Here is a 13,661-nt window from a genome sequence, read left to right on the forward strand (position 1 = left end):
TAACTCAGTACTGAAGTCGCTCCTGAAGTTCACCCTTCAGCCAAAGATTAGACAGGCCCATAAAACAAAATGAGCCTAAATGGGCACACCAGCCCAGGGACAAGGATGAAAAGGCAGGAGGGGACAGGAAAGCTGGTAACGGGGAGCCCAAGTTTGAGAAGGGTAGAGTGTTGCCATGTCATGGGGTTGGCAACCAATGTTACAATGTATATTAGTTGTTTAATGAGAAACTAATTTGCTCTGTAAACCTTCATCTAAAGCACAAAAAAAAAAAAAAAGAATTTTAGGTGCTATGTGGATAATTCTCCCTCCATGACAGTGCCCACAGGTGGAGCTGGCACAGTCTGCTTGGCAGCCTAATTTCGGGGTTCCCAGAATGGTTCAGTCTCCAGTGGTACCAGGAGACTGCAGTGGGGTAGCAGAGAAGAGTGGAAGAAAAAAAATATCAGGCAAAGGGATGGGAAGGGAGAGCCACTCCTGAGCTGGGCTGGCAGGGGGCCCTCGCCTCCCGGGCTTCTTATCTCAGATGCAGCAGAGCTCCCCATGAGGCCAGCAGGAGCCTCGTGGCCACCTTCATCCTCAGGCTCACCCGTGGAGCCTGAAGTCTGCACCTCTGCATACTCTCAGCCTCTCCCCTACCATCGTCTCCCCAAGGATCCCTCTGGGTCCCTCCCCCAAATAACAGCTATGGACAGATTTCCCTTTTACAGCTTAGAAGGCATAGGTTGTGTCTTTGTAATGTAGAACTCCCTTCTAAAATGTGTTTCTTAAAGTTGATTTAAATAAAGAACTTTAAATAAATATCAATACAGGTGGCCATGGGATATGGCAGAAACAGGGAAGGTGGAACCTGAATGAATGGAATTTGGGCAGCATTGCCTTGAGCAAACAGGTGAGTCTCCAGTAGGATGATTTCCACTGGGGCCTATCCTAATGGAGTCAACATTTGGGGTGGAATGGGCTTTCTGGTGTTCCTTATTCCACACCGGCCCTGAAGCAAGGACAGTTGGAGAAGGACTCCGAAGGTGCATTTCCTTCCCTGCTGTGGGAACATAGTAATTTCTGTATCGTTAAACCAGTTGCTGTTGCGTTGGTTCGAAATCATGGTGACCCCTTCTGTATCAGAGTAGAACTGTGCTCTATAGGGTTTTCAACGGGTGATTTTTCAGAAGTCAATCACCAGCCCTTTCTTCTGAGGCTCTGCTGGGTGGACTGGAACCATCAACCTTTTGGTTAGCAGCTGAGTGCTTCAGCTGTTTGCACCGCCCAGGGATCCACTATGTAATGAGACCTAAGAAAAGGCACGCTAGGTAATATTTCGCAGAGAGGCTTGCAACTGAAACCTGGCTCTGCTACCGGGAACCTTATTTACCCCTTGGGGCCTCAGGTTACTGAGGGGTAATGTAAGTTGGGGCTAATAATGCTTACCTGGCAGGGCTGTGGAGAGGATGAGACTATACAACCTTTATGTTACTGTAGGAGATAAGAACGTGGTCCCTGGTGCCAGTCTTCCGAGTTCGAAACCCAGCTTTGCTACTTACTAGCTGGGTAGTCTTGGGCAAGTTATTTGACCTCTCTCTGTTTCCACATGTGTAAAATGGGCTGATGATAGCATCTAACTTGTGAGATTGTTGTATGGATGACATAACGAATACATATAAAGCATTTAGAGCAGGGCCTGGCATAGAATAAGTACTAAATAAGTGTAAGGAAATATGTTAATTGCCCAGAGTAGTATCTGGTGTACGGTAAGTGCTCCGCCAAAAGAGTGGAAGAGATCTGTCGACATGTACTAGCTATATATCATCCATCTCTTCTTATTTATGTATGTGGCGTCTTCTTTCTACCAGCTTGTCATGAAATGTGAGACCCAGGGAAATCCCCACATGGATCACTTCCCAGTCAGTTTCTTCCACCCCTTGGGAAACTCCTGACACAACCCGGGGGGGACCACGGGGCTTTCTTCCCCTTTAACGTCCTGTGGTACTGCCCTGCAGCACCGCACACACAACGATAATCCCTTAAGGTTCACACATGATTTTTAGGAAATCTCAGGAAATGAACACTAAACCGTAAGAATTTTAGCATCAAATGATCATTTAAAAACTGCAAGCAATTTTGGGTCTTTTAACACTTGGAGGCCTGGAATCGCCTGTGGGGCTCATGTCTCACTCTTCTGTGAAAGCCACAAGTGGCCTTTTGCCTGGACAAGTTCAATGCAGTCTCCACCTCTTTTTCCTGGGGAAACCAGAGTCAGGATATGGGTGGTTTTGAAATGAAAGCTAATATTATGTGGTAGAAGTGCAAGAAGTGGGAAATACTCTTTTTCTCCACGGGAATTTAGATTGTGGTGCAAATGGTTCACATACTCGGCTGATGACTGAAAGGTTAATGTTTGAGTCCACTCAGACATGCCTCAGAAGAAAGGCCTGGTCATCGCTGCTGAAAAATTAGCCATAGAAAACCCTATGGAGGACAGATCTACTCTGACACACAGGGGGTTGCCCTGTGTCGAAGTTGACAAGACAATAACTAGTGTTTGTTTTTTTTTTATGGTACGTATTATGGCTGTTCTAAGAAGGGGTGTGTGTGTGTGTGCACATAGAGTACACACAGGACATCAGGAGTGGAGACTCCAAAACCATGCTCTTCACTTCAAATCGGAGGGGAAACTGGCAAAAAGTTGTGCTTCCTGAAAATGGACTAGGGTAGGGGCTTGAGCCATTTTGATCTGAGCACTGTGATTTCATGCGACATTCTAGCTAATGGAATCCTACGCAAACTTCAAAAGAAATGAAGCAGCTGCAAAGTACTTTGTTGAATGTGAAAAGCAAGATGCAGAAGGGTTTATGTAGCAGGCCAACATGTGTGTACAAGCTTTTAAACGGGGAGAGAGGATATTTCTAGAAAGATATGAAAGAAAATGATAACAATGACTGCCTTCTGCGGGGTCTGGGAGCCTGGGGGCAGGAGGATGGAAATGTATTGTTCCCCATATGCTTTTGTACTCTTTGATGTTTTTCACCGTATGCATAGAGAACTATTTAAAAACACACTTTAAACATTTCATGTGACCTCATTTTGTAGTCATGAGCTGGTGAGGCCCAGAATTATCATTTCTTAAGATTAGTTTATACCCTTAGTCCTCCTCACACACACTGAAGTCAGCAGCGCACTATCTCTTCCCCTCCATACACACGCACACACTCACACTCCCTCAGACTCACACGCACGCACCACACACACACATGCATACACTTACACACACTCACACATTCACATGCACAGTCACACACACACACTCACACGCACACTCTCACGCACACTCACACATATGCACCATATACACACATGCATATATTCACACACACTCACACATTCATACATGCAGTCGCACACACACTCACACACACACACACACACACACACAAAGGCAAATTCACTGTGGCGATGTCAGCTGGGTCCTGAAGGTGGGTGAGGAAGCTGAGAATCTGAGCTGGGAAGAGGCAGACAGGGAAGGCCAAAAGGGAATTCAGTAGCTTCCAGAGGTGGTGGCTTATTCGTCTTCCTCTCCTCTGTTGTCCTCGCCTCTCCTGTCCTTTCTACTCTTTTTCTTTCTTTCTTTCCAGACAACCATTTAGTGAGTGCCTACGGTAAGTCAGGCACCATTCTAGGCACCCGGCATACTCAGAGAACTTGGAGCAATGAGAGCAATGAGCCACGGATATTGACCTTGGAGTCCTTGTTCACTTGTTTTTCCCTTCGTATACTCAGATCCTGGGCAAATCAAGCCATCTAACTACACTTTCAAATGGGTGATTTAGGAGCCGTCTCAGGATCAACCCACTTCCCACTGTCCTCTCTCAAGGAGTGGGTGGGGACCCACCAGTACACCCTATCGGATGCCACATGCCTTGCCTCGCTTGGTATTTACTGAACACCTCCGTGTGGCAGACACTGTGTTAGATGCTGGGGATACTTCAGTGAACAAAATAGACCTGCCTTCCTGAAGCTGGCATTCTCTCTGGCAGAGACAGAGAACACATTCTGCATGTAAATGGATGCTCCCTTCATGGTCTCATGGTGGAAGAATCTCCGTCTTCACCTCCGAGATGTGTCATCTCACTTCCCAGGAGGACCTCACTTCCTCAGGCCCCCCTCAAACAGTACTCCTCAGCCCCTGGCCTCTCTGTGCTTCAGTTTCCTCACTGGTAAAATGAAGATGACTTGGCTTTTGTAAGAATTAACAGAAGACTAGTGGCTCTAGCGTGCCTAAACTCACCCAAGGAGCCTGTTTGAAATGCAAAGTTCTTAGAGGCTGTCCTGTGTCATCTTCATGATCATTGGCATGTGTGAGTCCAGTCGGATAATATTCTATGTATTCTATAGGGTTTTCATTGGCTAATTTTTGGAAGTAGATCATCAGGCCTTTCTTCCTCGTCTACCTGAGTCTGGAAGCTAAGTTGAAACATGTCTACCATAGGTGGCCCTGCTCGTATTTGAAATAGCAGTGGCATAGCTTCCAGCATCACGGCAACACACAAGCTGCCACCGTACCACAAAGTGGCAGGTGGTGGTGGAAATGTATACTCAACGTGTATTACTGGCTCAGTTCTGTGCTAGGTACTGGGATACAAAAATGAAAAGAGAAGGTCTTTGCCCTCAAGGGGCTGAGTTTTCCTAGGGAAACCAGCAAGTCCACAAATAATTCCAATACAATGAGGATTTTGTGATCCCCCCCAGAGATGAAAGACATCTGCCTGGGTTTTGACTAACGTTTTATAATGGGATGTGGGAAAGGTGCAGGAAGTAGTTTCCTGATCATGTTTGGCTCAGAGAGGAAGGACAATGTGTTTCAATGTCCCTTGGTTAAAAAAAAAAAAAAAGAGGAAAGTATTTATTTTCATTGAGAAGAAGAAACTGAAATCTTTGGACGTTAAGCAAGTCATGAAAGTTTACTTTTCTCTTTAGAGGTCACAAGACCAGTTAATGGTTAGTGAGATCTCAGTGGGTGTTCGGTGTCCACGCCTGTGAAGGGCTGGGTTTTCTGGTCTCTTTGGCATTAGGAGTCGGCTTCCTTCCAGCTCTGAAACTATCAGCTCGACGATGCCCAGAGGCCTTGGGAAGAGATGCCTCTGGCTTTGGGGGCTCCTTCTGTGGCTTGGCATGGGAAGTTCAGGTAAGCTGGGGGCTTAGACATGGGGTGGAATTATATCAGCAGTGATTCTATTTCTCACACCCTTACTCATGTAGTACTAACCTTTGGGAGGTCCCCTAAAAGCCCTTTGCCTCTACCGAGGTAAATTAAAAGAGGGGGTGGGGGCTACAATCATTGTGGGAACGATGCTAACCAGAACACTTTCTCTCACAAAAAGCCAACTTCCCCTGATTGTTTGACTCACTGTTTAAAAAAAAAAAAAAACAAAAAACCACAGTACTCCTTTTCACCTGCCTTAAGCCAGACAACTATAAGAAAATGCAACTGGATTAATTCCAAAATACCCATTTTTAACCCTACAAACATCCATTGTTCTAAGCTATAATTAACTTTAAATTTTAGTCTCCAAACTGTTAACAATTTGTCATTGAGATTATTAGATGTCCTTTCTAGTCCTGCCGGCCCAACTCAAATTCAGGTTTGGCATTCCTTCCCGGCTGGATTACGATTACCAGCAAGTAGCTGCTAACCACAGATGTCCGTTAGAACAATTTCCCTCAGATGCCATTTGCATGGTGTTTTCCCCTGATAAAGAAACCATCAACAGTTCCAGTTTGCCTAATATAGTCGATCTAAACCCAGCATGGCGGTGAGGTCACCTGACTAGAGAAGGCTCCCTCACTGTACACCTTGGTCTCAGAAAGGTCCCTGTGCCATCTTCTTGTCATCCCCTCCACCTTTGGTTAATTTCTCTTTTTCACATCTTCCAAGGAGGCTCCCTCCCAACACTTCATTCCTCTACTCAGCATCCCCTCCCTGCTGTAAAGTTCAACTACGTATGGATGAGTACCTTTAAAGAGGGGCAGTTCTACTTTGTCCTATAGGGTCGCTATGAGTTGGAATCGACTCAACGGCACTAGGTATAGGTCTCTCCAACCAAGCATTTGTTCCCAAAGGTGAGGATTTCAGCACTATACTTGGTGCTGTGCCCTGCATACAGCAGACACTCCATGAGTGCTGCTGCAGGCCTGCCTGGGGTGGCAACGTGCTGAGCAGATAGGGCACAGGTTCCGGGTCAGATGAAACTGGATTAGAATTCTTGCCCTGTTTCTTAGCAGCCATATGACTTTGACTAATTTACTTTTCTTTACCTGTAATTGAAGATAATCCTACCTGTTAGGAATGACTTAAGGATGAGATGTTATAATCTGTGTATATAGTTGTGAGCTGCCATCTAGTTGGTGTCTAGCTCACGGTGCCCCCGTGCATGACCAGTCCTGTGCCATTCTCATGATCAGTTGTGGATTGGACCCCTGTGATCCACAGGGTTTTCGTTGGGAGAGTTTTGGAAGCAGATTGCCAGGCCTTTCTCCTAGTCTATCTTAGTCTGAAAGCTCTGCCAAAGCAGCTTCACCCCGACAGCGACATGCAAGCCTCCACTGACACACCGGTGGTTGTTAAGCACGAGGTACATTGGCCGGGAATGGAACCCTGGCCTCCCACATGGTAGATTCGTTAAACGACACTTGTCCCTGAAACAATAATGCAGCCAAAAACAGGAATTCAGAGGGTCATCCATCTTAGTTAAACTGAGACACGGTGAGTCACAGAGCATCCGAGAACAGAGCTCTGTCTGCCGAGGCGGCCGGGCTCAGAGGGGTGGGGTAGCAGGAAATCCAGGTCCCCACACTGCTGTGTTGGAGGCAGGAGCAGCTGAGGAGGAGCAGCCAGGACTCAGCTGAGAGGTCGGCCTCTCCTAGGCCAGCCAGGACCAGTTCACTGAAGGGGCTGCATGTCTGGGAGGAGCTCACCCCTTAAGTTAGCTGTGGGTGAAGCCCGGGCCTCCTCCCACCCAGTTAGTGTCCTTTTGAGGAGCGGGCAGAAGGGGCCCACATCTCAGCATACACGCTCATGCCTCCTCTGTTTTCTCCACATTTGATAACAAAGTCTCTGGTTGTGGTTTTGAGTCTGCTCTCTCCCTTCAGAGCACTTCCATCCCCTCTTTGGCCCAGGCCACGACCAAGCTGTTTCAGCAAAATAAAACTTTCACAAAACAAAACCATATGTGGGCATCCATCTACAGAACATAAGATACCACAGATGAAAGCAGGATTGTAGAAGTTAATGTTTCTAATATTTGCAGATCACAGAGCCAATCCATGTGGACCGCAAGGGTACGCTGATGAAGCTTCGATTGCCCCCTGGGGTTGTGGTAGTAAGTTGAAAGCTACCAACTTCAGCACGCCCTTCATTTATTTCTAAATTTTGTTTTGGCTGCAAGGTATTGAAAAATTCTGAGTCAAGCAGATGAAAAATAATAATTTCCTTGACAGTTTTTTGCAAAAAGAAAATATATATATATATATAGTGCTTTAGGTGAAAGTTTATAGCTCAAGTTAGTTTCTCATACAAAAACTTATACACATGTTATTATGTGGCCCTAGTTGCAATCCCTAAAATGTGACAGCACACTCCCCCTTTCTACCACGTGTTTCCCGTGTCCATTCAACCAGCTCCTATCCCTTTCTGCCTTCTCATCCCACCTCTGGACAGGAGCTGCCCACTTAATCTCGTGTATCTACTTGAACTAAGAAGCACACTCTTCACGAGTAGCATTGTATGTCTTATAGTCCAGTCTCTTCTTTGTCTGAAGAGTTGGCATCAAGATGATTTTAGTTCTGGGTTAACAGAGAGTCCAGGGGCCATGTCTTCTGGGATTCCTCCAGTCTCAGTCAGACCATTAAGTCTGGTCTTTTTACACGAATTTGAGTTCTGCACTCCATTTTTCTCCTGCTCCATCAGGGTGGTCATTGGCGGTACTTGGGCACCATCTAGTTCTTCTGGTCTCAGGCTGATCAAGTCTCTGGTTTATGTGGCCCCTTTTGTCTCTTGGGCTAATATTTTCTTTGTGTCTTTGTTGTTCTTCACTCTTGTTTGCTCCAGGTGGGTTGGGACCAATTGATACATCTTTGATGGCCGCTCACTAGCTTTTAAGACCCCAGGTGCCACTCACCAAAGTGGGATGCAGAGCATTTTCATAATAAAGTTTGTTGTGCCAGTTAACCTAGATGTGCCCTGAAACCATGGTCCCCAGAACCCTGCTCCTGCTACTCTGTCCCTCTAAGTGTTTGGTTGTATTCAGGAAACTTCTTAGCTTTTGGTTTAGTCTAGTGGTGCTGACTTGCCCTGTATTGTGATTTGTCCTTCCCTTCACCTAAAACAATTCTTGTCTACTATCTAGTTAGTGAATTCCCCTCTCTCTCCCTCCCCACCCCCATAACCATCAAAAAATGTTTTCTTCTGTGTTTAAACCTTTTCTTGAGTTTTTATAATAGTGGTCTCGTACAATATTTGTCCTTTGCTACTGACTAATTTCACTCAGCATAATGCCTTCCAGATTCATCTATGTTATGAGAGATGTTTCTCGGGTTCATCGTTGTTCTTTATCATTGTGTAGTATTCCAATGTGTACATTTACCATAATTTGTTTAAGCATTCCTCCTTCGATGGGCGCCTAGGTTGTTTCCGTCTTTTTGCTATTGTGAACAGTGCTGCAATGAACATGGGTGTGCATATATCTCTCCAAGTGACGGCTCTTATTTCTCTAGTATATATTCCAAGGAGTGGGATTGCTGGATTGTATGGTACTTCTATTTCTAGCTTTAAAGGAAGCACCAAATCCATTTCCAAAGTGGTTGTGCCACTTTACATTCCCGCCAGCAGTGTATAAGTGTTCCAGTCTCTCCGCAATCTCTTCAACATTTATTATTTTGTGCTTTTTGGATTAATGCTAGTCTCGTTGGGGTGAGATGGTATCTCACTGTAGTTTTGATATGCATTTCTCTAATGGCTAATGATTGTGAGCATTTCCTCAGGTATCTGTTAGCTACCTGAATGTCTTCTTTAGTGAAGTGCCTGTTCATATCCTTCGCCCATTTTTTAATTGGGTTATTTGTCTTTTTGTTGTTGAGGTTTTGCAGTATCTTGTAGATTTTAGAGATTAGACCTTGATCAGATGTGCCATAGCCAAATTTTTTTTTTCCCAGTTTGTAGGTTGTCTTTTAACTCTTTTGGTGAAGCCTTTGGATGAGAATAAGTGTTCAATTTTTAGGAGCTCCCAGTTATCTAGTTTCTCTTCTGGTGTCTGTACGTTGTTAATTATGTTTTGTATTCTGCTTATGACAGGCAAAAATATTTAAAAAGACCAATATTGAACAGTGATCTTATAAGAAATTCAAATATGTATGCACGGAGGGAAAGAGGAGCATTATTCCAAGGTCTCCCTAAAACTTGGTAGCTCAGGTTAGTGTGCCCATGGTCTCCAATATAATGAAATGTGGTGAATGACTCATGTGGGATTGCATGGGGGAGTTTTTTGTTTGTTTTAAAGTGGTTTAATATAGATTTTAAATTCTATTTAAAATTCACCACTTCTGGCATTCCTGAGGCATCTTTGTAGAAGTCTAGGATTCCTTGGAACACGATTAGAAAGCCCAGCTTTACAGAAACACCACAAGGGACTTCACTTCCAATCTGTCTAAACTCTTCCATCTCTTGAACTTTCAGTCCCGGTCTTTGGTCAAGTTCCCACAGTGGCTGCCTTCCAGGCTTTTGACCTTTGCCTTCCTTCCCCTGATTTTTTCTTTCGTTTCCCCTCCAGCATATTTTCTTAACACGCTGACTAGTCCAGTGCTAACCCGAAATTCGGTGCAGTCTGGGGCTTCCCACAGTTGGGTACTTCCCTAGAGGTAGCTTCTCCAAGGCAGAACTTGTCATAGTGGCAGACTAGCACAGTGAGAACATGCTGTCTTTTGCCAACTTAGTTGGTGCTCCATTTTTTAAGCCGCTGAAGGGTTGATTTCTAGTGACAACTATGTATAAGTGGGGTGATGTGTTTAGGTTGTCCTTTGCTTTAACAGAAATCAGAGCTGCCTCCTGGGATTCCATCCCAATTCACCAGTCATAGAAGATTTTCTTTTCTGGCCCTGGCAATTGATGTGGCCACTCTGATCCTGCCTTTACTTTAGATGTGCTGGGCAGACAGCTCACAACCCTCCCTGGGCAAGCCCACTGTCTGGTTCCCACCAGGTGCCAATGCTGGGGCCCAAAGCAATTAGCCCAGAAGGTGAAGGGGGCTCTAGGGCATATGCCCTAGATTCACTTTTCATCATGGAAACATGGGTATTACTAGGCCTCTCAGACCTTTCTTTAGCACTTGTTCAGCACTCGGACCCAAAGATAGAGAACTTTGGGCTCTTTTCAGACTTGGACAAGCCAGTAGCTCTATCCTATTTCCCTCCTTCTGGTTGCTTATATAAACTCTGACCAGTCTGAATATGGAAATACTGTGATCAGAAATAAAAATTGCAATTTTTAAGATTTCAAATTGTGTAAAGACACAAATAACGTATGGAAATATGTGCAAATGATAAAAATTCACACAGTTCTAAAGGTATAAAATGACCTATGACTCACTATCTATCTCTCATCTGTCTATCTACATACACACACATATCCGTGCTCACACACATTTAATCCTTCCATATCAACTACAGACTACCTCATTTTTTCACTGGCTGTTTATACACTATATGCTGGGTCTGAAAGGATTTATACCTTATACATTTTGATACATGTGAAGAAAAATTGCCCTGTGAAGAGGTAGTAACTACTTATTAGTATGTGAGGATGGCCATTTCCCTACCATCTCTGCCCACACTCTGTAATATCAAAGTTTTTTCGTACTATCAGTCTGATAGGGAAAATAGTATTTACTTTGTTGACTCCATTTTTGTTTCTTATAATTAAGGGAGAATGTCTTTTTATTTTGTCTACTGTCCATTTGCTTTCAGTTAATTGCCTGTTTATGCCCTTTGCCCCATTTTCTATTGGCTTAATTGCTTTTCTTCCTTAAGTGATTTGTAAGAGCTCTAGGAAAATTGCCTTTTTTGCACATGAATTGCAAATGATTTTCACCTGTGGTGCTGTGGTGCTTCCCCCCAATGCCCTCCCCCCACCATCATCCTGTTTCTCAATTACTCTGGCTATTCTTGCATGATTTTACCTGCAAGTCCTTGTTGAGTTCAGGTAAAACTGGGTCTTCACGTACCTTGCCTGAAAGCGGGCCAGGGTCTTGATGCGATGACTCCTTTTCACATCAGGCACCACGGGCGGTAGGCTCGTGCGTGCTCTGCAGTCAGGGGCATCTGAGATGAGGATGGAAGAGTCTCCTTTTCAACTTTCTCAACCATCACTTCCAGACTCTTCAGACTCATGGAATTTACTCCTCTTTGATTCAGAAGACCCTCATTTCTGCATTCGCTCCATGCTTACGTGACTTCACCCAGGCCCTCAATACCCATAGCTCAGTACTTAATCTGATATCCCTCACTGGCATGGACCCCGGAGCCCCCATCAAATCGATCAATCCCCTTCGTTTCCCAGGCTATTACCAGCTGGTCATCTAGGCTCTTCTCACAGTTCATGCCCCACCCTGGGTCCTTCCCACTCAACCTCTCCTCTGTGAACACATCAGTGCGGTGCTTCACACATACTGCTTTGGCCATATCCTACCTGGAGTGTGCTCTCTGTGAGGGCTGGGACTGTATCTTTATTCTTATACCATTGCCTTCTCTAGACACGTGTAGGGTCTCCAGAATCCTGACGGATTAGTAAACTCGAAATATGTGCACACAGGTATTAACCAGATTGATAATGAGCATGGGAGGAAACTGAATAGAGTTACTTACTCCTTGAATGAAGGAGCCTCTAATGGATTGTTAGAGGGCATTGGCTGGTACCACATAAAGCACCCTTGGTTGCCTGCAGAGTGTCATCATTACCTGACATCAAAGGAAGCTGGAAGAGGGGATGGGAATGCGTGGAGGGAGGTGCAGGGAACGTGGATGGGGGTAGCCTCCGTTCCCTGTACCTGTCCCAAAAAGATCTTTGCAAAAGAAAATGAAGGAGGCAGCTTGTCACTACAATCCCCTTGGTCTGCCACTTAACTGTCATCCTTGTCACTTTCCAGGACTGTTGTCTTTCCTTGAACATGCCAGGTTCCCTTTACCAAGACCTAGAACTATATATTTTCCCAAGAGAAAAGTCAAAGGTGAAGAGCACACTATTACTGAGGAATACCCCTGGGGTCCTGGAGGAACACTGCAGTCAGAGAGCGTCGCTTGCCAATGTAGACGTGCCTTCCCTGAGATGAGAAGAGGCAGAAACTCACTCAGGTGGAAGAATTGACTTTTGGGTCCCTCTGGTACCTGTGTCCTTAAAGTCCCTGGCTTGCCTTAAAAAAAATTGCCCTAGAGTCTATCACCTGGGGAAGGGGCTAATTATCTGGAGACTGATGGAGAAGCCATTCCAGAACCAGGGAAGCCATCTACCCAGTTCTCTTTTCCCAAGGAACTATGGCATCCACTTCCTGGAACACTTTCTCCTTAACACCACCCATTTCTTCTGAAAAAAGAGTATCCTGAAAAGTCATATGTTCTATCTGATTTATACTCCAGTTTAATTGATGTAGCCTTCAAGCCCCACTGCTTTTGAACTTTGCAAAATAGAATTCTTTTTGGCTAAACTCTAGGTATTTTCCTCTACAAAAGTAATATGAAGGAATATATGCTGCTATAAAAGCAATTAGTATAACACACGAAAACACCTCTCATGGGGAGGGCATGGTTGGCAAACAAATGCAGAATGTGTGCGTTATTTGGGTAAAATATGTTATTTAAATATATGCAATTTATGCTGGTTTATGTATACATTTCTTTCCTGGAAGGAATCATGAGAAAAAGTGAATAGAATTTACCTTTGGGGAGAGAGACTGTGGAGAGGCACATTTGAAATTTTTAATTTTACATTGTAAAGATAAATGTTTGTTTGCCAACTGCACCCTCCCTTGTAAGATATTTTCATAAGGGGGCTATGCTAATTTTTTTTTTACAGCAACATTTATTCCTTTGTAGTGGAAAATACCTAGAGTTTAGCCAAAAAGAAAAGAATTTTCAGGAGAAAGAGGTGGCAGTCTGCTTCTGTAAAGGTTTACAGCCTTGGAAACTCCATGGGGGCAGTTTTATTGTGTCCTACAGGGTTGCTATGAGTCAAAATTGATTGAACAGCAGTGAGTTTTTGGGTTTTAAGGATCAACAGGGATTATCTAGGCAGAGAGATTGTGTACGATCTCCACTACCCTCTCTACTTTGTTCTGTTCTGAATTTTAATAATATAGACTCATTACAGAAAACTTGCAAAATACATAAAAGTAGATGGAGGAAATATTATCTGCAACCCATCAACAACAAATACATTTTAACATTTTGGAGTATTTCCTTTTAAGTTTTCTGTTATTGTATGTTTTTTTATAAATTATAGAAAAACTAAACTATAAAATATTTCAAGGATATAAAAAAGCTCAGAAAATAATATGACAAATTGTCTTGTACCAACCTTCCCACCACCCAGAATTGATAAATGTTAACATTTTCTCCACATCTAC

The 13,661-nt window shown here is 44.2% G+C and overlaps 1 protein-coding gene across 2 annotated transcripts in view; it reads left to right on the plus strand.

Moving 5' to 3' along the window:
- The first annotated feature begins 4,927 nt into the window (after nucleotides 1–4,927).
- The window catches only part of PLA1A (phospholipase A1 member A), a 44,823-nt gene continuing 36,089 nt past the window's right edge, over nucleotides 4,928–13,661 (plus strand). The window contains exon 1 of one of the 2 annotated variants that reach the window (XM_023551757.2): nucleotides 4,928–5,179. In XM_023551757.2, the coding sequence (XP_023407525.1) occupies nucleotides 5,107–5,179 (73 nt within the window). In that variant the 5' untranslated portion in view covers nucleotides 4,928–5,106. The remainder of the gene's footprint in view (nucleotides 5,180–13,661) is intronic. The other variant, XM_010592934.3, reaches the window with a different exon arrangement.

The sequence above is a fragment of the Loxodonta africana genome, chromosome 1 (genome assembly GCF_030014295.1).
Source record: "Loxodonta africana isolate mLoxAfr1 chromosome 1, mLoxAfr1.hap2, whole genome shotgun sequence".
NCBI classification, from domain to species: domain Eukaryota; kingdom Metazoa; phylum Chordata; class Mammalia; order Proboscidea; family Elephantidae; genus Loxodonta; species Loxodonta africana.